The sequence below is a fragment of the Chinchilla lanigera genome, unplaced genomic scaffold (assembly GCF_000276665.1).
Source record: "Chinchilla lanigera isolate Chin_1 unplaced genomic scaffold, ChiLan1.0 scaffold00164, whole genome shotgun sequence".
NCBI classification, from domain to species: Eukaryota; Metazoa; Chordata; class Mammalia; order Rodentia; family Chinchillidae; genus Chinchilla; species Chinchilla lanigera.
The window spans coordinates 1,194,055-1,219,082 of record NW_004955565.1 but is presented as its reverse complement, the minus strand read 5'-3'; the positions used below and the strand labels follow the sequence as shown (position 1 = coordinate 1,219,082).

The window sequence follows — 25,028 nt, the reverse complement described above, 5'->3', positions numbered from 1 at the left end:
AAACCCAGAGTTTTATGTAAAATGATCTAACTTTCAAATATGGGTAACATAAAATTATTATTTTGTGGTACTGGGGATTGGAGCCTGGGGCTTGTACATGCTAGGCAAGCACTCTACCACTGAGCTACATCCCCAGCCCTTTTTTATTTCTGTTTTGAGGCACTTGCTAAATTGTCCAGGCTGGCCCCAAACTTAGGATCCTTCTGCCTCAACCTCCTGAGTAGCTGGGATTACAGCTAAGCGCCATGGTGTCTGGCTAAATTATTTTAAACACTGTGTATGTATGTGTGTATGTGTGCATAATTTACTTGGGGGTCAATTTGGCTAACAGACTGTCACAGAATATTGTTTTAATTAGATATGTAGAATTTCCTAGTGATAGGAATGTAAATAATTCTGGTATTAATGTTTCTGTAAGTTCTAAGTTCTAGGTATTGAAAACGTTTACACCCTTTGTTTTTACCACAAATACAAACCACTACACAATTTGATAAGATTTGGAACTTGCCATTAACATATGATGAATTCTTCTAGACTTGGAGCAGGAAACAAAACACATGGCTTTATTTTAATTTACTATGCACTACAGGAAGAACAGAGAGTATATTGTATTGTATAACCAACTTCTGAAATAGCCAGAAAAATCCTTTAGAAATACAGTTTGAGCCCATCTGGCTAGTTGTTGGCATGAAGGACTATATTTTCAAGCTTTCAAAGCACATGTCTTACTGATAGAGGTCAATAGTATAGGTTTCTCACTTTTAGAGCAATTCTTTATATGGGCAATTCTGTTAGAATGACATTTTATCCTAGCTAAAAGACAACAGCCATTAGAATACCTGAATTCTCTTCCTGACAACCTGATCTCCTGTAAAATAATGGTAGCCACTAAGCAAATGGTTCTTCTGGACTTCCTAATAAACAAGATGGAAAGTTGAGTGATGGAGTGGAAGAAACCTTAAGAGACAGTGACAGGGAGGCATGTGAGGCTTTGTCAGGCAAGAGCATTTCAGAAAGTCCGGAAGGAAGGCTAGTCACTTTCTCCTGGCCACAGAAATGAAAGGGAAAGCTCATGAGGGATTATTTTGCAGGTGAGGGAACACTAACAATGATATTCTGAGGAGAAAATCACAGATAAGCCTAAACATGAAGTTCTACAAAAAACCTTAAGCAGCTCTACAAAGACTTTCTAAGGAACTCAACTTTCTTTCAAGAGAGGACTCATATGCAGAGACAGACACTGAGAAGTAGCACAACTAGCAAGCACTAATGTGCTTGTTCATGTCCCTTAAGTATGACTCTTATCCCTGAAGAGAGCATCGGTTAGGAACATGCTGAAGACAATAAAAAAGTGGAGGCAGTAAGCCCCTCCACCCCTGCCCCTGCTTTTCTTAAACGTCACAAGAACTTAGACGGCTCAGTGGTTTGGAATAGGAAGTATTATGTCCAGTGACAGAGAAAAAGCAATTCTATGATGCCCTTGTTAAGACTCCTGTTTTCTAAGGGCTACACCTTTCAATCTTGATGTGCAAAGTTTACCAAAGAGGTAAAGCCTGCAAGACGGGACAGTACAACAGTCCTCAGCTTCTTTAAGTGGTACCCTTTAGTCAGGTCCAGTGATGGAAGAGCCTTAGATCCACTGGATTTTCTCTTCTTTTCTTTTCTTCTTCTTTTTTTTTTTTTTTTTGGTACCAGGGATTAAACTCAGGACCTTGCATTTGCCAGGCAGGTGCTGTGCCACTGAGTTATATCCCCGGCTCGATCCACTGAATTTTAGATTTTGAAGAGATCTCCTTGATTGTCTATCTCACTCCCTTAATTTGAAGCCCACAGGAGCTAGGTCATTTGTCCAAGTTACAGTGATTGAGGTGTGCTAATTCCTGGTCCTGTCCCGGGTGGCTTATTAAACTGACAGGCGCATTTGCAGGACCACTGTGAATCACCCATCAGGAATCAGAGAACTGGGACAATGGAAGATCACTGATGCCCAGGAATAGAAAAAATGAACTGTGGAAAATACTAGCCACCAGATTGGCTGCTGATTTTCCTCAGTATCTGTCAACCTTTACAGAGGCCTAGTTTTCCAATCAACTTGCTTATTTTTCCTTGGAGCAGAATTAAAGAATATTGGCAAAGTAAATACTAATGTCTACATGCCCTCGTTAGTAGAGTACAAAACTAATGCTGTACTGACAGCTTTAACCAGACATTTCTTTGCTTTTCTAGGTTTCACTTCAATGCCATCTACATCTACGTATTATTTAATATTGTAACAATTACAAGTTGAGATAGATACTTTTTTTTTGAGACAGTAGTCCAGGCTGGCTTTCAACTCATGGTGATCCTCCTGCTTCAGTCCCCCGAATGCTGGGATTACAGGCATGTGCCACCATGCTTGGCAGAGATAGACACTTTTGTATATTTAGATAATGTCAACACATCTCCTCATGGGCCTGCTAGATTGTGTCAGAGTCTTAGAAGCTGATAGAAATAGAGGCAACTAGGGAGATTTGGCAATGAACACTGCCATCTTGAGTAGAGCAACATTCTGCTGACATTGCAGGGCATTTTTTCAAATAGTAGTGCTTGAACGTTTGCAATCAGTGCTTGCTAGATTATATTTAACTGGTCTTCTTTAAATATTTCTTCCTTTTATAAACCAATAAAAAAGGTATTAGGGTACTAGTGCTCTGTAGTGGTACATAATCAGAAACACATGATACATTTTATCAGAAATACAAAGTGGGGCAATGTAATTATGCAAAAGGAAAGGCTCCTCAGTTAACCAAACCATTTAAACTTAACCCACATGGCCACTTACATTCATTCTGCATTCTGCAGCATTTTGAAATGTTCAGTTTTAATATATGATTGCAAAATAAGAAGTTACAGTTCTTAAGTAATTTTTCCTACTCAATTCTACAGAGAGACATTCCGTATTTGGCAGAGGCATTATACTGTTGAAGTGGGCATGTATGATTGGATTCACTTGAATTTTTTGGCCACATTTGATTTTTGGAATTATTTCTGAAACCTTGGAAACTAATCTAATGTCAGTGTCAAGGCTTTTACTTCTTTAGAAAAAGTCCCTTATAAAATAAGTCATGTTAAGAAGTTACTGAAGTGTTTCACCATGCATTCTCCTTTAGCATAGCTATATCTTGTGAGTCTTCTGGGAATGCTGTTGCAATAACAGACCATACTCTTTTCATTCTTAACAAGTGAACACTTTGACTTAATTGTATGCAGGTTTCCATATAGACAAGTACATATGCAGGGAAGGCCAAGATCATATCCTTGGTGTCTCAGAAGAGTGCAAATGCCATGAAGGAAGAAGAGACTGATTAAGTTGGTGTCCATGTCATCTGTGCCCTTTCAAACCACCTGTTGAACCACTTGCAGCACAGCTTTTATGTTCATTTTTGCCCTTAGATATTTGTCATGAGGCCATTTCCAAGGGCAGGGAGGAGGCAGGAGACAGGGTTTTCCATTTGAGGCCAGTCTCTCTAAGGAAAGTAAGAATCCCAGGGACTCGGCAAACTCTCAAGCTCTCATTTCTCAGAGGAGGACTTAATGTGTTGGGTTCATTTAGTTCCAGAGGATACTATTTCCAAATGGCATTTGGAAGAAGCATACTAGAGCTTTTAAATAACTCCTGGTACCTAGTGTCCTATAAAGTTCAGCTTTGTAAAATATATGGTACATAATCAACATATTAATCAGAGTAGGGGTTATTTTAAAGGTTTTACACGCTGATAAAGATGGCACAGGGTAGAATTTTTGGGATAGAGAACCTTGACAACCAAACAGAAATGTTATATCCACTTAGGTCTTGGAGATGTTAAACCCAGTCTCTGTAACAGACGTGCTTTTCCCTACCTGCATTGTGCTTTGCCAAGTATTTATCTTTGTACTGCTTCTTTTTCTTGCCAAACCAAGTACAGCTGGCCTGCTGCTCTTGTTTGGTCTTCTCCATGGCAATGCAAGCTACTCGCCTAGTATATAAAGAAAGAGGGAAACCCCCAACAAAATTAATGTATAGTTTTGTGATGATAAAAGAGAAAAATGATTAATTTGACGAGTTTACATTAAAACAACATAAACATAATCATTGCAACCTTTCAACTCACTCACATATTCTTTGGTCTGTATGACAGTTTTCTAGAGAGGTTTGAAAAACATATACAGTGCCTTTGTATGCCATTATATGCCTCGAGCATATACTAACTGATCACACAGATCAGAAGCCAAACATGAGAGTAGAATGATCTTGGAATTTTGAGTCAAGACAGGTCTGGTTTGCATCCTGGTTTTGTCATGCATTAGATGGTATGGAACACTTATTGTTAGGTATTTTTCTAGGAACTGTACATGTACTAACTCACTTATTCTTTCAAATGACACATGGAATTGTGTCATCACTTCATAGACGAAGGCACTGAATGATTCAGAGGTTAGGTGATTTGCCTGAAATACATAGCTAGTAAATAGGAGAGTAAGGAAGGTCTGGCCCCAGAGCCCATGACTGTAGCCAGAACTCATCCTATCAGCAAGGTCTTTCACCTTTTGCAGGCTTTCAGATGACTGGTGCAAAGGGTTAGAACAAAAAAGGCAAATGTTCCTAGGATAATGACAGGCACACAGTAGAGTTCAATAAATGGTACAATTACTACATTACGATTCTAGTATAAGATAGAAAAAGTATATTTGTTTATCATAGTGACCAATTTGAAGATATCAATATGTAATACAACAACCATTGTTAATTTCCTATCACCTTGTCTGAGAATCTGTATTGCCTGTATTATTTATGTTAATTTGTAAATGTATGGGCGTTTGTTAATGTTTTCATTCTTTTATCTGTAAAATAAAAAAGTAAAAGAATGGCAAAAAAAGAAAAAGTATGCTATTAAATTAAATTCTGATACAATCGCAATATAATTATTATTTTCTCTACTTGATTATAGTACCCAGCATTGGTAACATAAGCAGAAGTGTTAAAAAGTTGCTAAGGTTCAGAATAAGCAAAATACTTCCCTTTTAGGGTGGCAGAAGGTTTTATTCTTTTAATGATTTTGTTTTTGGATCAACCAGGGGTCTCTGAATGAATCAAATTTTTTGTTGTTTTTTTGTTTTGTTTTTTGAGATGGAGTCTCACTATATGGCCCAGGCTGGCCTCAAACTCACAGTAATCCTCCCGCTTCAGCCTCCTAAGTGCTGGAATTACAGGTGTGTGCCACCACACCCAACTAAATCAATTATAAGGAGAATCTCAAATCACTATCAGAATGGTTTGTAGTAGTGCTACTGTAAATGACAAGTTATTTTTCCAGTGAAGTTATGCTGATTTAAACTCTCACCAATGGTGTGTGAGTCCCTACCATTCCACTTCCTTGTCAATAACTAATATTACTTTAATTTTATAGTGGACATTATAATATTACTGTGTTTTTAGTTTACATTTTACTGATTACTAGTGAGATTGAGTACCACTGATTTTCTATCTGTAAAGTGTTCAAAACTGCAAATCTACTGATGACTTTTCCTATCCAGTTGTTCTTTTCTCGCTGATTTGTAGGAGCTCTTTCTAGCATCTGGACACTATACCTTTGTTAGTGATGTGTGTTGCAGGTATCTTCTTCCACTCTGTTGTTTGACTTATACTCTTTTTATAGTATTTTTTCACAGACATAACTTGATAGTTTTTAAGGGTAGTTAGATCTATCAAGCTTTTCATTCTGGGAAGTATTTTTGTTATCTCAAGAAACCTTAGTCTTTGAAGATATTTTTCAATATTATCTTCTCAAAGTTTACAGTTTTGTCTTTTTGGTTTTTAAAGCACTGGAATGGACTTTGCTTATGATTTTCTTTCTTTTCTCCCTGCTTATGGACACCCCCTCACCCCAGCATGACCTTGAAAAGCATGTCTATTCTTCACTACTATGCACTGCTAGTTCTGCCACATAGCAAGCACCCTTTTCTGTTTTGCAGTGGTTTAGGGTTCTCGTTCTCCTCAGTTGATTAAGCATCTCTAAACCCACATCTTCTTTTCTTTATAAGGTTTATAATAAGTCTTGGTATCTGGTGGAGCAAGACTACTTTTTTGTTCTTCAAGAGCACCTTGGCTACTCCTGAACTTGTGCATTTCCATTTAAACTTTACTGTGAGCTGGACAATTTCAAAACTGTTGGGATTACACCAGTAAAATTAAGGTGGGAGAAAGATGTTTCTACAGTATTGAGTCTTCCAATCCATGAACATAACACGTCTCTCTATTTGTCTTCTTTAATGTCTCAGTAAGTTCAGTAATTTATCCTGTAAATGTCCTCAACATCTTTATTACATTTGTTCCCAGATTGTTGACCTAAAAAGATTTTGTAAATGATATTTAAAAAAAGACACTGTAACAATGAAAATTTCAAACATATATAAGAATATAAAGAACTGAACCCCAGATACCTATAGCGAAGCTTCAACAAGAATTAAGTTTATTTTGTTTTATATATTTATATACCACTCACCCCTACATTTTTTTCAAATAAATACATGAGCAGATAACTTTTTCTTTAGTCTTAAATCTTTTTTAAATCTATAGGTTCCCTCTTTTTTCTCTTTTCTTTTTTTTCCCCTTGAAATTGCTGCAATTTGCCTGTTGTTTATCCTATAGTTTCTGCAAGAGTGAAGTTTTTGATTGTGTCTCTGTGGTATCTTTAGTATGTTCCTCTGCTTTTTGTACTTCCTGCAAATAGGTAATTAATATAGAAGCTTAATTAGGTGTAAATTTTATTATTTTTGCAAGAACATAGTATTTTGGTGTTGCAGGTGGTGTTATGTATGGCATCTTTTAAAAGTTTTATTTTTGGGGGCCAGGGATTTAGCTCGGTGGCACAGTGCTTGCCTGGCAAGTGTGAGTTCCTGAGTTTGACTCTGGGTGTCCCCCCAAAGTTTCATTTTGTTCGTGGCTGGTAAACAGAAATATAATTTATTTTTATATTTTGATTTTATATCAGCAACCTTGTTAAACTGTTACATTGATTTCAGTTGTTTATCCACAGATTTCTTTGAATTTCTATGAATCATATCACCTGCAAATTTTTCCCCTTTCCAATAATATGAGATGGTAGATGGTCTTTATCAGATTAAGGAGGTTCCCTTCAATTCATAGTTTGTGACAGTCTTAATAATGATTGGATGTTGAATTTTATCAAATGCTTTGTCCGTATCTATTGATGTGACAATGTGGATTGTCTTCTTTACTCTGTTAATATGGTGGCCGGTTGGTTTTCAAATGCTGAAACCATGAATTCCCACTACAAACCCCACTGGGCTATGATGTTTTACCCTTTTTATGTACTGCTGGGTTCAGTTTGCTAATATTTTGCTGTGGATGTTCACATGGGTGTTTATGATGGGCAGTGGTATGTAGCTTTCTTTTCTTGAATTGCCTTAAATTTTAGTACTAGGATAATGCAGATCTCATAACATGAGTTGGGAGGTATTCTTTTCTCTTTTATTAAAGAGATTATCCCCCATGTCCCTATCCTCTCTTGTTCATTGAGATTTTTGCTTATTTCTGGTTGGGGAGAAGGCACACACTGGTACATACTATGAACTCCCAAGGACAGCATCAAAGTCAGAGCCTGCATATTACCTATGGGGCATATAGAGGACGTGATGAAGGCTTCTCTATGGAGATGCTTCTGGTAGAAGTTGATATGTGCTATTAGTTGTAATCACACCAACTCTGACACAGGCGAGCTTTGGAAATATGATAGAATTGAGGAGTTTTTTGCCAGGTTAAAAGAAATAAAATTGTGACCTTGGAAAGCTTATGTTGTAAAGTACAGAGGATCTTATGATAAGTGTTTTTTAAGCTTAAAACTTAAAAACAAGTTCCCAGTAAAAATCTGTGGTGTGGCATATGTGGTATGATGGCAGATGAGTACAATTTACTTTTACCAGCCACTCGGGGAATACATGTCAGTTCGTTTAGTTCAGTCAGTGCACAGCAACTGTGTTAGGGGTAAGGTCAACCTGGAGGGACAGTTCAGACACATGTTTACTTCTGTGATGACTTGCATGAGGATCTTGTAGGCAACGGTAGGGATAACAAAGTCAGGGACCCCAAAGACATCAGAGGACTATGGCAATATGCCTACAGTAAAGTGCTGGGTCCAGAAATTTTGACTTCTCATCTAGAGGACATAAAAAATGTGACTTGGTAGCGATGCATTTGAGCAAGGCTGACAATATTGTTTCAGATCTTTCTGTTCAGTATTGTATGCCCACTGACATTCTACAGACCCATTCAGTTTTGCACAGAGGGAAACTGCTTTTTCCTCTCAGCCAGGAGTAGCACTCTCAAAATCATACTCAGGTCTTAACGGACACTCCACCCAGCTGGCCTCTCACTATCCTAGTCAGAGTTCTGTTTTTTTGAGACCGGATCTTGCTAAATTGCCTGGAGTGGGCTCAGACTTATAATCCTCCTGCTTCAGCCTCCTGGAGTGCTGGGATTACAGGTATGCATCACTATGCTACGCTGTTATATCTTCTTTTTTTGTACTGGGAATTGAACTCAGGACCCGTGCTTGCCAGGCAGGTGCTTGTGCCACTGAGTTATATCCCTGGCCCTAGGCTGTTGTACTGTATATTTTTATAACTTTATTGAGCTCAGTTTTTCTTCACACTGAACATATTTAAAGTGTACAGTCTCATAAGTTTTGACGCATGAGCATATGCTATGAAATCATTAACACAATCAAGAGAGACATTGTCATTCCCCTTGGAATTGTCTTATGCCCCTCTGTAATCTCTTCCTCACTCCATCTCCACCCTTAAGTGACTACTACCACTGCAGATTAGTTTACATTTCTCAAAATTTTATATAAATGGAATCATGTAGTATGTCCTCTTTTTTTGCCTGACTTCTTTCACTCATCAGAATGCTTTTGGGTTTCACCCACACTGTTGTATATATCAATGGCTCATTCTGTTCTGTTGCTGGGTAGCATTCCATTGTATGAATGTTCCATAATTTGTTCATCTATCACCTACTGATGAAACTTTTTAGTCAGTCTAATAGGTGTGTGGCTACTAAGCTTTTAACTTTGTTATTGTATTTTTCCCATTGGAAGTTCCTTTTGTTCTTTTTAAATCTGTTATATCATTTATAATTTTTTGGCTCCCTTAAGATATTTTTCAAGCTTATTATTGATTTTTTAAAAACCAGGAGAAACTTGTTTTTAAAATCTTTGTCTCCTAATTCAAGTGAAGTGGGTTCGAGTTTGTCTTTGGCACTGTCATTTCTGTTGGGCCCTGCCTGGTTCCTTGGGTGCCTGGTGACTTGGACTTGCTGGTCACTGACCTGGAAAAGCTTTACATTAGGATGCGGGGGCAGTAATTTGCTCTCCTTTCACTTGCATCTTTTGCTCTGTTCAGTGACAAAGCAGCCTGTTCTACCTTGGGGGTGTTACGTTTTATAGTCCAAATAGTGTGGGAAAGGGGTTCCTGAGAGACTGTCCATTTTGGTTAGGCTTTCTATCTTAACCTCTTGGAAAAATGGGCAGTGTAGTGCTCTAGCTTTCTGCTTATCACTCTGATTAGAGGCTTTTATAGAAAAATTGTTCACTGAGTTTCCACTAGCTTTTCAGCTATTCAGTGACTTCAAGGCAATCTTAAAAAGCATACTTTCTGCAGCACTTTTCAGTTTTTTTTTTCCAGCAGGAATACTGAGCCAAATAATCTAGTACACCATTATAGAAAAGAAGAAACAAATCTGCTTTTTCCTCAGAATCCCTCTAGGAGACTCAGACATTGGTGGGACATGATTTATATAGATGATCTGACTAGGGAGAAGAGGGCTAGAATCTATATAATTATTTTTAATAAATGCTTATAATTATATAGCAACACTCAAGAAGACTTTTTCTTGTCTTTCTGAGACAGGGTCTCACTGTGCAGTTCAGGCTGGCCTTGAACTCACTTTGTAGCTCAGGCCGGCCTCCACCTTGCAGTGACGCACCTACCTCAGCCTCCTGAGTACTGGGATTACAGGCGTGCATCACTAGGCCCAGCTAAGAAGGCATTTTATAAAATGTAAACACCAGTAAGAGCATAAGAATATCATCATCAAGATGATTTAGCAATCATTTTCCTCCTGCTACACTGTTTCTCGAAGATTAGATTGAAAGTCAGTGCCAGATGGAAGGCTGCTGCTTCTCCGTTTGGGCCCACCTTTCCGCACATGTAAAATGATGGCATCTCAAGTCCTTAAGGGTCTCCAAATTCTTAATTTAAGAATATTTTTAGAAAACATGAGAGAGCTGAAAGAGGTGATCAAGTGAAAGAGATTAACTGAGAAAGCTCTGAAATTAGTGGGAAAAATGAGTGAAAAAACCATTAGAAATGTCTATGGTCAATGTCTTTGGTCCCTTTTAACTAGGTTCAAGGTTTTACTTTTTGAGGGAGGACTGGAAGAGTGCCCATGGTTGTTAGTTTTGGTTATATGAAACAAAATTCCGACATCAGGTTATCTCTTCTGCACCAGATTTGTGATAAATATTGCTCAAGTACTGACAAAGCTAATATAAACATTAAAAAGTTCAAATACATGAATTATAACAGTAATGGCAGAAACATATTTTACCAAAATATGTACTGATCAATGTCTCCTCTTCTCTCAGTTAAAAATAGGGTTTGAAACCCTGTCTTTAGCTGACTGTTAGAACTTACACTTTCAAACCAAATTGGTATTTTTTCCTCTCCCTCTCTTCTCCTCGCTTCGCCTCTCCCCTCCCCTCCTCTTCTCTGTCTTTCTTTCAGCAGTGCTGGGGGCAGAACCTAAGGTCTTGCTCATGCCAGGCAAGTGCTCTACTACTGAGCTCCCCTCCAGGCCACAAAAGGCACATAAAAACTCTGGGGAGGGAAGGAACAGAGCTTCTGGTTGTCTTTTCTCCCAGTAGTGAAATAGGTTTTATTTTTCAGTACCCTGAGTGGCAATGAATCAAGGCTTTGAGTGATTTTTGCTGGTGATGGGGCAGAATGGGCATGAAAGCATACAGAGGGACAAGGAGAAGGTACAACGGTAAGAAAACACCATTTTTAAATGGTTAGCAAAAGCTTGTAGGAGTGGAGGGCTCTACTGTTGTGACCTGAGGTTAGTCATTCAATCTCTTCAAAGACCTCCCTTCCCTTATACATAAACTGCAGATCCAATTCTAACTAGTACCCCACTAGATGTTGAGGACTGAGAATTCTTGGATGACTCATTTAGATTTTGTTCGGCTAACAAAGCAAGGACTATACCAAACAGGTGCAGCAATATGAAATGATACCAAGTTGAAAATTGATGGGCAGGACTTCATCTTTAGTATTAAACAACAAAGACATACCATTCCTGAAGTTCAGGAGAAGGAATGAGACCTGCAGTTCCATTTTTGGAGTTTTCCAGTTTACCCTGCCACCAATTGTGATCATCCTTACTAATAATCTGGATGATATCACCAACTCTGAATCGAATGCCAGCTTCTTTGCAGGGGATGAGGTCATCCTTGGCTGGATCATATTCAAATTGTGCTCTTACATAGATCTATAAAACAAGAGTTTGTAAGAAAGGAGGCCATTGTGATGTGAAGGAAACAGTGAGTGCTAATCTACAAACCACACACTGACACAGGACAAACAGCACACTAGATGGTGAAAGCAAAACGATGCATGGAAATACGACACAAGAGATTTCTACCACTTGAAATAATATGCTATTCTTTGATGCGGAGTTTCAAAACTTCACTGTTTGTATTTGGAAAGAATCCTCAGAGTATTTGTTCAATAAAAATAAAGACTTCATTTCTGTTTTTCATAAAACAGAATGGGTCTATAATTACAGAGACATATGCTCACCATTTTTAAATCTGCATTGGTTATATCGATGTTATGGATAAGTTGTCATGACCACGTAGCAACTTTTAAGCCACAAAGACCAGAGGTCAGGGCAGGTTTCAGCTCTAAAGCAGCCTGTGATATGAAACTAGCAAGAACTCTGGGCTGCTGCGAAGTGCTGACATGACAACTGGCAGGGTGTGTACACCCTGCTGATAAACTTAAATGCAACACAAGTTTTTAAAAAGTTGAAAAATAAGCTTTATTTCTTTAAAAGAATTATATTTGTAGTTTATTCTCCTTAGAGAATAATAACGAACTGGAACCCTATCTTAGCCAACATACCACTTGAAATCAGCACAGAGCTACAATATACGCACAGGTCAAGGCTCTGAGTCCTATCATGTGTGAATTTACTTAGGAAACAGATTAGCACTCAAGGGGTTATGATATGGCATTGTTATGAATTATTTGATTTCTAAATTCTTTAAAGTATGGGATTGTGTATTCAATGTGACATCGTTTATGCAGGATTAAGACTAAATTGTGGGTGAAGTCTATCTAGTGCTAATTTATGCAGCTCTTAAGTTCAAAATACGATCATTTTAAACACCACATTTCAAGAAAAAAAATCCCATAAAATTCTATCTCTTGAAATTAAAATTGAATATTAATGTTTAAGTCACTGTAAAACCAACCTGAAGGCTTTGGAAACATTGTGTGATTTTTTTCTGTTTACTTTTTGCACTCCAGCCTATAAAGTGAACAAGTCCCTGCACTTGCACCTAAAATCCATACTTTAAAGTGCTGGCAATTTCAAAGTTACCTGTTAGCATTAAGCAGCACTTAACTTTTCCTACTGAACTAACATAGGCATAATAGGATATGAAGCCAGGATATTTATGTTCTTTTTTATTTTTCATTGTAAATGACTTTTTAAATTTTTTTAATTGTAAATGGCTTTTAGAGATATAGATGCAAATACAAATTTAAGAAAAAGCTTTCATTTCAGAAAATTATTTAAAAATGTTTACCAGCATGTACTTTTCAGTTATTCTTAGAGTTCTAGGAATTTTGTAATCTTTAAAATTCTTTTCCAGCCCAGAGGCAGGCCAATAAGACCCTTACAGGTTGAATTCTTAACCATCAACACAAAAGTATCAGGTTGAAATTACAATAACCATCATAGCTACGAAGATGTGAAGAAAAAAATCTTTATAGAGAATTAGTCATGTGTAATGTGTTAAAATGAAATGGTACAAGCTCTCAATGCTCAAATGTTATGGTCCAAAATGCAGACATTATGGGATGGAAAGGGTTAATAAAGGATTGGCTATTAGCAGCTCAGTTTAGAGAAGTTTCTATAGAGGATATCTATTCACCTGTCGTCCTTTTGGTTGGGTAGTTGATGGCAAGTCCTGTAGAATAAAGCCAACCCAGGAGAAAAATTTTCATTTACTTATCAAGAGCACAAGGTAATTTGTGTGTTCTGTTACAATATGGTTAAAAAGAGCTAGATTTAAGTTGTAAAGAGATCATATACATTATTTCATTTCTCAGAAATGTTGAGTTATCAAAAAATCAAACCCAGGCCATTTAGCAGCAAGCTGAAGAAAGCAGGTAAGTTGAAGCAGAGAGAAAATGTGTTCTTAAGAAACAACTCAGCATCTTCAACACAAAAGCCACTGCGAGTGAAACAGCCTATTTAAAAAAAACCCAAACTAAAAAGAACTGTTGCCCTTTTCAACTTAATCACTCCAACCATTTAGATTTTGAAAAATTCAATGTCCCGTGGATCTCTATCATCTCAAAAGTATTACATGTTAACTGTTGTAAATGAATTCCTTTGGTAACCTGTTTTAAAGGTGGAAATACGGTCATGGACAGTTTTCTTCCAGAATTTCTCTTATTAGAGCTCCAGTGGCGCAATTGGTTAGCGCACGGTACTTATACAGAATTTCTCTTACTGATAGAATATCATTCCATTTGATATGGTCTATAAAAAGGTAAAATTGTTATAAATAAAATTTATATACTTTTACAGGGCAAATTAGGAAAAAAGCAATAATGCTGCACTCTTAGAACTCTCCATAATTGCAACTAAGTAGCATCAGCAACTTGGAGAAGACTTAGTTACCCCCAGAGCTTGCAAACCTGCACTGGTGAGTGCTTCCATTTGTTTAAATAAATTAAAAGAGCAATTCTTTCTATGTTCCAAAATGGAGAGTTGTTAAAAAATGGAAAATTTTCAAGTTTGAGTCAAATATAAAGTACTTTGTGTTAAAGATGTGATAACAGCGTGGCTTAAGTGCAGTGTGAAGCCAGTTCCTTTTGCTTTTCACATCCAGGCAAGGCTTTAAAATTCACGAAAATATGTGCACGTACCACAATAACAGAGGGCACACCAATTCGTAAACTTAGATAGCGGAAACTAAAACATGTTGCTGATATCCCTCAGGATGGAAAACTACGAAGCCCGAGAACACCCAAATGCCTACTCTGCAAAATCATTCCATTTCTTTATCTGTAACCAAATTTTAAAAAATTTAGAAACTTAAAAATAAATTTCCATTTATCACCTTTGGGTAGGTTTGAGCAAAGTTATCCATACCGGTGGTATAGAGACACTTTTAGAATGACCAGAGCAGTCTCGAACTACATTTGTTCAAATATAACTAATGAAAGGGATTTTTAAGAAGAAGGGCATGTTGGAAAAGATTTTCCAGGAGTAAACTACATTGTAGCTGTAGTAGCCTTGTATATCTGTAGAAGACAATTATTTCCACTGAACACATGTAACTAGAACACTCATGGCAGGTGAGCACCAACAAAATTGTCACACTTTGTTGTGTGGAGCTAGAGTTCTTACCGAAACAGAATTGTTAGTGCTGCTATGACCATTAGCAGGGGACTGTCTGGAAGTGGAGGGGGAATCTCTCTGAAATAAGACACAAGGTTCATTAACACAGAACACCAGAACAGAAACACAGAGATATTTACATCAACAATTACAACCACAATCTGACAACCATTTCCTTTGAGGTTTGAACTATAAAGGTGTCATACTGACTTACTTGCATAATTTCACAGAAGTCTGAAAAAGAGTTTGCAGTTTGAAGACTCACATACTGTAAGTGATGACTACATTGTCATTAATCATTTCTTTTCTATCTCCCACATTCTGTAACTTTTGCTTTCTTTTGACGGGACCCACAAGAGTTACATTATATTAAAACCCTATCAAATATTGTAAGATGACAAATATTACTATAAAATTATTGTGCTGAAGATCCCAACTGCCTAATATTTTTAATTAAAAATTAGGATTGAAAAATAGTTAATAATTTTAGGTTCCTCAGTGTCAAGGATTACTGAATAACTCAATTTGAAAAGAAACAAATCTAAGAGAAAGTCCTGACACGCAATCACCTCAGATCTTAGTATTACTACTAAGCATAAAAGATGGATATACACATGAGAAGAATTCTTTTTTCTTTATATCACTTTAGCAGATTGATTAAAACAATATTCTTGAGCCAATAACAAGGTTATACTTCTGGCCAAGGTCCCAGGAGCCACAACTGCTGTCCCTATAGCCACACTTCTCAATTGCCCCGCTCTGCTATTCAATACACTCAAACTCCTTTCCAGGGTCCACTGCCTTAGTGTCCAAATCAACTTTAATGATAAGAACAAGGAGAGGAAGAAAATGAGTATTTATTAATTTTTGGTTTAGTAGAGCTCTTTTAAGTCTATGAAGTGTACATTTCTGCTCAAAAGACATTTTCCCCTCTCTGGAAGATTCAAAGAAAACTTCTGGAACTTGCTAGCCATAAAGGGAGTGGGATCCTTTCGAGGAGCATTCTCAAATGTTAGTGAGCAAACTGAAGCAGAGACCACCTTGGAGACTCAAGTTAGGAGGGCCAGGGCAGGGAACAGTTGCACTCTTTTCCCGAGGACCTGGGATGCAGAGAGAGGCAGGCGACCAGAGAGCCTTGTTGTGGGAAGTCCGGCCCTGGCTGGGAAGAGTCCAGCCGACTCCAATAGCTTGAATACTGCCTGAGTAAAGGAGCATCAAAAAGGCTGCAGGCGGGGTTGGAAGGGGAGCATCATTTTTTCTGCTATTAAAAGGCAAAGAAGGTAAGAAGGGGGTTCTTACTCAAGAGCACAGAATATACATGTATACTCCTCGCCCTACCCCCAAACTAGTTCAACCACTTGAAGAAACAAAATAGAAATTTATATTAATAACAAATAATATCTTCTGCTTAGTTCAGCCACAAAAACAAAACTCAGCTGTATTTAGTAAATGTCTTCAACAGATGGGAAATGGTATGAGGAATGCCTGTGGTTTTAGAATACTAAAATAATTCACAGAAAGTGTACACAGGATATTCTTTCTTTCCTGGCAAGGTCTATGCTCTAGGTAACATATTTTAATATTCTGAATACTGGAGCAGAAACAATTCTGCATTTTCACTTCAAATATACTATTAATTGAAGTTCCACAAGAAGCCACCAAGAGGAGCTCCAGACTTGACATACTGCATACCCTGATTGTCAGGCTCACTACAAATGTACTTCACAAAACTACAAATTCTGATTGTATAGGTTTAGAAAAAACTATGAAGCCTCTGAATTTTTTCTTGTGAAATTTCTAATATCACTAATTTGTCCCTCAAATTCTCCTAATTACAAATCCAAGAAGTTACCTGCCAATCTTAAAAATTAACTTTAGAAAAATATATCCTTCATATCGATGTAGCCGTACTTGGAAGATGTATATGAAAGAACAAGCTTCAATAAATAACACTTAAGCTGACTGTGCTATGACTAAAGCATGATACTGTTTGTGCCAGTTTATATATCCAAATATAAAATAGACTTCTGAATCTCATTTAATAGTTAACATAAAAATGAGTAATATAGGTTGGAAGAGTACTATTTCTATAGGAAAAACCTATTTTAAGAAAGAAACTTTGAGGTTGTGTTACTCTAGAAAACCCACTTGTTTACAAATCACATCATATACCAAATATAAACAATTTTACAAAATGTTGCAAGAGCCTATCCCTGTAGGAAAGTCAGTCCTCCGTGCATCAAGGATTTAACATCCATTCTTGAGACCTGTCAAGATTATTTGAAGAACTCTATCTCAAAAGGAATAGATCACTTCTCAGATTCTTAGAAAGAAGAACTACCTATATGATTTCTTAACAAGGGAAGTGAATGTACTTCCTGGAAATTATGATCTTTATTTTTCCTCAGAGACTACCATTTGTCTTTATCAAGCCTTATGTGATCCTTTATAGCTTTTCTATATTAGGCTTGCACTTTAGCCTGCAAGAAGTTTAGGAGCTGAGGAGATCTGCATGGAAGCAGGGCTGAATAGGTGGAAGGGACCTCCTCTGTTCCGTTATCTTTGTTGTAAAATTGGTGTGCAGTGGTCTAACAGCACAGGCAGAAACAGTTTCCCAGAAAGCAAAAACATTCAGCCATCAGCAGACAGTTAGTTAGGAACTCAGAGGAGGTAGGGGCAGTCTGCCGGAGTTATTACCTCACAGGATGAAGACTGGGCGCGGTAGCTTGGCACGATCTTGAAGGTAATGCTCCCCCGCATTTCCCTCTGCAGGGGAAAAAAGGGTCTACTTACAAACAGATATTGCACACAAAAACATAAGAAACTACTCAAAACATGGGCAAATGAGTGTAAGCCACCCGATGTCACACAGCCCTAAACCAGGGACTGCTCACAGGAACAGAAGTTTCTGGGAAAAGCCCCGCAGAGCCAAAGCTTATTGCTCTGTTTCTAGCAATGGGGGCAGAGATCTCTGCTGGTTCCCCTTTTATAGACATGAAGACATGACTCTTAAATGACCTGCTTTTCACAAATGACTATAAACTGAACTGGACCATAGGCTAAGTAATTACATAAAAATTCCATTTAATATGTTACTATGTGGTGGTGTACTCCATAAAGTTTGCTTTTTACTTTATTAGTTTTCTTTTTATTGTAGTAATGCTACTGTGCTTATTTCATACTCCACAGACATTCATTACAAGGGAAGCTGCTACATCACAGTGAGAAGAGAGACCAGAGATCCAAAACATCTCCCTCTGTTCACTATAATGAGGAACACAGGCAAGGCCCTGCCATTTTGCTTTTTATTTTTATTTTTTTCATTTTGCTTTTTAAAGAAGTCCTAATATGAAAAAGCCTACTATGAACACAGACTTTGGAAGTGTACAGTCAAATCATGGCCTGGCCTTTAGTGACTGTCCTCCCATCTGTGCTGCAGAGAAATCCACTACAGCTGGCTATGACTCAGCTAAACAGGAGAGAGGTTTCTGACATTGCTGATGTGAAGACAGTTGAGGTCGGTGGGAAAGTAGCTCACATGCATACACATACTGGGAAGGTTTTCTTAAACATCTTGTTAAGGGACAGTGAAAGGGTAAAAGGAGAGTGTTAACAGTCTACATTGCTAAAGGGGGGGTAAAATGTTTCCAAACTCTACTGCATTTAAACATTTTCCTATAGACGCACCTTGAATCCATAATGCTAAGTGAAAACAGACACAGAAGGTTAAATATCACATGGTTTCTCTTATATGAGAAGCCCAAACTAGAAATAATTTAAACAGCAAAATAAAAGATAACAGGAAACAGGGAGATAGACTTTGTGGAGACGGGAGGGGACCCGGGGATGGTGGGAGACAGGAGGGTAGGGAGGGGAAGGAGATGTAAAAAGGATCAAGATTCAATACATGTATGTACCCGTACCTCACAGTGAATGTATTTATTATGTGTCGCACACATAGTAACAAAAAAATTTAAAAACCATAAAAATGAGTTCAAAAGGCACAGAAAAACAAAAAGAAATTGTTCCTAGTTGTCAATTTTTATAACTGTTGGATAAGTTCAAGTTCACATAAATGATGGTGCCAAAAATGCTTTATAAACAAATACCTGTTATTTGTAAATTAAAAAAACCAAGCAAATGAACTCAAAGTTAATCTCAGAAAAATGGAAAAACTTTCATTTTCTTACAAGCATTTTTTGCAGCTGTTCCACTGTCTGGTTAGCCACACTGATGCCATTGATTTCTCGAATTTCATCACCAACGTGAAGTGTGCCTAAGAAATTACATACAAATTTATAGACATGAAACGATACATGCATTATAGGAATACAGTCTAAAGGCAGCAATCCAATTTTTAAAATTTTAGCTGATGGACAATATTTCAGAAACAGATATAAGTTTGGCTATAGCAGAATTATTTAACTCATGTAAACTCACAAAAACAGATACATCTACTTGTGGAAGGTAGTTTTTTGTTTATTTTTCTGAGAGGCAGTATGTATAGAGGTTTGAAAATATGACTTCTGGATGCAGACTGTATGGGTTTAAATCCCAGCTTCCTCATTCATTAGCTTTAAGATCTTGGGTAAGCTACTGCAGCTCTCCGTGACTCAGTTTTTACTTTTGTAAAATGCAGATGAAAACAGTGCCCACCTCATAGGACTGTTTTGAGGACGATATGAATTTAATACCTGTTAGAACTGTTCTTGGCACACAGCACTGTGTGAGTGTATGCCGCTATTACTATCTATTAAACAGCAGACAAACACTGTCAGACCCACAAGAACTGTGATATGATGGTATCTATAGAACACTAAACTTACATTAAACACAATGTAATAATAATTTGATAGTCATTTCAGCATCGTGCAATACTTCAACTGGAAAAAGTGACTGAGAGTCAATGTTCAGAGTGTTATTTAACATTTTGTTTCCTTATTTTCAAGCTGTGCCTATATGTACGTACTGATCTGGCTTCTTTCTGAAAACCTAACAGTATCTTTCAATAGTACATACTCAGATGGGTATTATTATTATTATTATTATTATTATTATTATTATTATTATTATTATCTTTGGTACCAGGAATCAAACTCAGGACTTCACACTTGCCAAGCAGGTGCTTGCTGCTGAGCTATATCCCCAGCCCTCAGATGGATATAATTAAATGATAATATACCTGAGATTGTTTAATAATCATCCAGGACAGTGAGCAGTATGACGAATACAGAAGGGTACAGTGTAGTCGTGAGTTAATGATAATTATAGGTGGGCTACAGGTACACGGGGGACGACTGGATTATATTGTCATAATGGGTGACTTTTGCTTCCAACATGGCTGACTGGGCACTCAACGACTTCCTCACAATTATATTCCACCTAGGGCAAACTTCTTAGAGAGTTGTTGGTCTCTTAAAAGGAGTACAGGTCTCTAAGAACACTTCCTATTTTTATTCCCACGCTCCTTTCCACATAAAAAACCCCTAAGAGCTGGATCTAGACTGGTTACCACAGTAGCACTGCCTGATAGTTGGAGTTGGAGTCTTGGGCCAGCAGAAGTTAAAGAAGCTACACCTAGGATTCTGCAGAGAAGCAAACGCAGATCAGTAGCGTTACATGGCTAATGGCAGAAGTAACAAATTCTCTTTGAAGGAAAGCATTCTCAGTTTAGGCCTATGGGACTTCCACTGATTAGAACAGTCAAGGAGCTTGCAATAAAAGATCACCAGAAATATAATCAGGCAAGCTGCAAGGTGTGAGAGTTATCAGAAACAGCAAAGATTTAGACCCTTAAGGATAGCTATGTGTTAAATATTGGAAAAAAATAAAGAGTCAATTGTAAGAATAAGTACTCATTAAGAGACTACCAGGTGTGAGCAGACAAAAATGAAACAAAAATAAAAAGTGACTAGTATATTAACACAAAAATATAAATGCTTATATAAGATAATGAATGGATGAGGTGAACAGTTCTGACACGCCTGGAGAGAGTTTTAGTAAGCTGGAGATATACTAACCAAAAAATTATCTAGAATCTAGGTCCAAGAAATAGACATGAGGAAAACAGGAAGCAAGAAATGAAGAATATGTGAAAAAGATGTTAAGAGATGTCTAATACATGTCTAGCTGGAGTTCAAAAAGAGAGAAAAGACAATGTTTGAAGGAACAATAGTCGCAAATTTTCTTGAGTTGATGAAAACATGATCACACAGATCCACGAAAAACAGTATCCAAAACAGGACAAATAAAAAGAAATCCCTAGTGAGAGACAGTGAAGTGCAGGACATCAAAGTATTTTAAAACATCCACAGAGAAAGGACGATTATCTACTGAGCAAGGACAATTACAGGAACATCTGACCTTCCAGTGTCAGTGTTCCCCAAAGGATGTTCTGAGATGCAAGAAGGAATGGTGAGTAAGTAAAATCATAAATATTTATAAAAAGCCAAATGAAAATGGCCATATGTTGTAATATTAATTTAAACATTACAGTTTTTTTTTTTCATACTGGATATTGAACCCAGGGGCTCCCTACTGCTAGGCAAGCACACTATCACTGAACTACATACACCAGCTCCTTTTTCAAAAAATTGAGGCAGGGTCTTGCCAAATTGCCCAGGCTGGCTTGGAACTTGTGATCCTTCTGTTTTAGCCTCTTGAGTAGCTGGAATTACAGGACTGGCTTAAATTTGTAGATTTAGAACAGGTCAGAGCTAGAACATAAGGCAGTAAAAATACATAAGACAAAAAGAGTATGACCAAGTTTAGGATTCCAATGTTTTCGTATTGTTTAGGAATAGGATTAATTTATTGTTTAACTTTAGTGTATAGAAAGTTAAATATACATGATTAAATTTCAAGGGAACTACTAAAAGGATACAAATAGGGTGCCAAAATTCCAAACTACCAGTGGATGTAGTATAAAATGAAACAAAAATATTGAACAAGGTGCAGGTCTGTAATCCCAGAACTCTGTGAGGCTGAGGCAGGAGGATCACATATTCAAGCCAATCTGGGTAACTGACTTAGTGAGACCATGTCTTACATATATACATAAAAGGTTGGGGATATTGTTCAGTGTGAAGGTCCCAGGTTCAATCTCCAGTACCCTCCTCATCCCTACACAGAGGAATAAGTGTAAATAAAAAAGTAAGATGGTAGAAATCATCATAATAAATCCTAGTGGATTAACTTATTAAAAGATAGAGATCATTAGAGTGTGTTAAAGAACCAAAACACTCAACTTTAGAAATGTTTTAAAGAGACACACCAAAGCACATAGGCACAGAAGAATTAGAACTAAAAGGATGGAAAAAGACATGCTAGCAAATACTGAAATGAGGTTGGAATAACAACATTAGTGCTAGATAAAATGTTTTACATAGAAAATATTAAGGATAGAAGTTGTCACTAGACACTCTTATGGTATGCCTAATAACACAGCTTCGAATATATAGGGCAATACTGAGATACCTGTAAGTAGAAATTGAAAAAAATCTACCATGATAATGGGATATTTTAACAGTTATCAATAGGTCAAGCAGACAAAAAAATGAATCAAGATATAGAAGATTTGAACACAAACATTAGCAATGTCAAGCCACTCATATTGGGAACTCTGCATACAACAACTAGAAAATAGACATTCTTTTTAATTGCACACATGAACTGTTTATAATAATGATTAAAGTGCTATGGCATAAAGCAAGTCTCAACAAACCTCAAGGAAATGGTGTTATACAGGCCACATTTTCCAACCACAATGCAATCGAGTTAGAAGCAAATCACAAAAATGTATATAGAAAGCTCTCCATAAAAATACTTCTGAATGACTTCTGGGTCAATGAAAAATATTGTAATAGAAATGTATAAATACTTAGAACTAAATTACAATAAAATACTGCCTATCAAAACTGGTGGGTTCTGTGCAACCCATTCGGGCCCCCTTCTGTCCCTCTCTCAGACAGAAGTTTTCTTTCCCTCAATAAATATATTCTGCTCTTAAAAAACAAACAAACAAACACCGCCCCAAAACTGGTGGGTTACAGACAAAACAGAGATATTAGTTTAAATGCCTATATTAGACAAAAGTAAGACTAGAAATAAATGAAGTACATATCTAATTTTAAAAGTTAACCAAAACCAATAGAGAATAGAAAGAAGGAGGCACCAAAAATTAGGTCATAAAACAATGAAATAGATAATAAAACCCAAAGTAGAACTTGCCAGCCCATCCTAAGAATTGATCCCAGGGCCTCTGCAGAGCCAATCTCTGTCCATGTTGGTACCCCCTCATCCTCACTTGAGACAGGGTCTTGCTAAATTTTTGGGTTGCCCACACTGGGCTTGACCTTGGGACTCTTCTGCCTCAGTCTTACAGACTGCTGCGATTTCAGGTGTGTACCATTGTGCCTAGCTTTAAAGTACATTTTTAAACAAACCTCTGGCAAGGCTGATGAAGAGAAAAAAAAAGGCACAAATAAGCAATATTAAGAATGAACCAGGGAGGATAATGACAGAAGTGGCAAAAAATAAAAAGGGAGCAAATACTATGAAGAACCTTTGTGAAATAACATTTTAAAAACTAGGAATACAGGGGGCTGGGGATTTAGCTCAGCGGCAAAAGCGCCTGCCTGGCAAGCCCAAGGTCGTGAGTTCGGTTCCCGGTACCGGAGAAAAACTAGGAATACAAAACTTATTTGGAGATAGACATCTCCCCTACATCCTGGGGCCCTGTGTGATAGTCTGCTTTGTCTCCCATGGCTTCTCATGTGTTGGTATCTGTGATCATGGCCAGCAGAACTCTAATCTACCCTCTCTTCTCTGCAGTCTGTTGTACGTGCAGACAACTAAGAACAGATGAGGTCAACAGTGACTAAAACCCAAAGGCAATTTAAACAGATCTTTTATATGGATCATGAAAAAATACTTTCTTTGCTGTACCACAGGAAAATAGTTAAGGAAGAGCTGCAGATGAAACTTACCTTGCCTGTGAATCATGCCTCCATGCATAATTCTTGCGACGATACAATGATTTAGCTCATTCATTTTTAATGTGATTCCCTGTAGAAAAAAATTCAGTGAGAGAATTACTATGAGAGAGTGCTTTGTATATTTGCGATTCTGTTGTAGGTAATTTTAATTACAAGAGTTAGGAAAACATGGAAGCTGAGGACTCTTTATTGCTCCACGTACAAAAAAATTGTTCCATGAGAAAAATACCATTTTTGGCATTTTGATTGCTATGATAGTGTGTACACATTTTATGTAGTGCTTTTTAATCTTGATATGATTATTTTCTATGTTGCTTTATTTTCTCATGTTGCTAACTACTTTTTAACTTTTTTATTGTTGTATGACTGACACACACATATTTAAAGTATACAGTTTGGTAAGTTCAACATGGTTATACATGTGTGAACCTGTCATTGCAATCAGGATAGTGACTGTATCTCTCACCCTCCAACACTTCCTTACCCGTCGGTGATCTACTTTCAACTCTCCATACTTTCCCTTCCTTTGCCCCAAGCAACCACGCATGGGCTTTGGCTGACTCCAGATTAGCCTGCACTGTCTATTGATAGAATCACATACGGTGTGCTCCTTGTTGTTGCTTTCTTTCACTCAGTATTAGTATTTGCATGCATCAATAGCTCATTCTTTGTTCTTGCTGAGTAGTAATATTCCATGCATTGCTCCCAGGTTTTGGCTGTTCTAAGTACAGTTGTATTCCTGGGTTAATCCCCACTTGGCTGTAACATATTCATGCTTTGAGTCTGAACTTCATGCAGAGCCCATGATAGCATTTTCTGTATTGTTTACATTTTAGAATGTGCTGCTGGAGTGAGCATCTATCAAAATTTTAATATTTTGTTAATTTGCTTTGCTAAAATTTTGTTTAGGATTTTTGCTTTTATATTCATGAGGGATACTGGTCTGCAGCTTTCTTTCCCTGTAATATTGTTGTTTGGTTTTGATATCAGGGTAATGCTGGCATTATAGGATGAATTGGGAAAAAATTGCCTCTCTTTCAATGTTTTGGGAAAAGTTTGTGTAGAATTGGTATTATTTCTCTACTACATGTTTGGTGGAATTCATCATGAAACTACCTTGGCTTGGGGTTTTCTTTAAGGCATTTTAGTGTTCAGTGCTGGGGATTGAACCCAGGGCCTTGTCCATGCTGGTAAATTCTCTACCACTAAACTATATTCAGCTCCTGAGAAAAAGAAGTTTTTTGAGACAGGGTCTTGCTATGTAGTTCAGGCTGGCCTTTTTTTTTTTTTTT

The 25,028-nt window shown here is 37.3% G+C and overlaps 1 protein-coding gene across 1 annotated transcript in view; it reads right to left on the bottom strand.

Annotated features, from left to right (window-relative positions):
* The window catches only part of Cask (calcium/calmodulin-dependent serine protein kinase (MAGUK family)), a gene marked incomplete in the record, with an annotated part of 363,168 nt that overhangs the window by 23,645 nt on the left and 314,495 nt on the right, over window positions 1-25,028 (bottom strand). Inside the window, 7 exon segments of the mRNA XM_005413251.2 lie at window positions 3,880-3,995; window positions 11,394-11,590; window positions 13,263-13,298; window positions 14,750-14,818; window positions 17,438-17,506; window positions 18,931-19,016; window positions 23,728-23,806. Coding sequence (XP_005413308.1) covers window positions 3,880-3,995; window positions 11,394-11,590; window positions 13,263-13,298; window positions 14,750-14,818; window positions 17,438-17,506; window positions 18,931-19,016; window positions 23,728-23,806 — 652 coding nt within the window.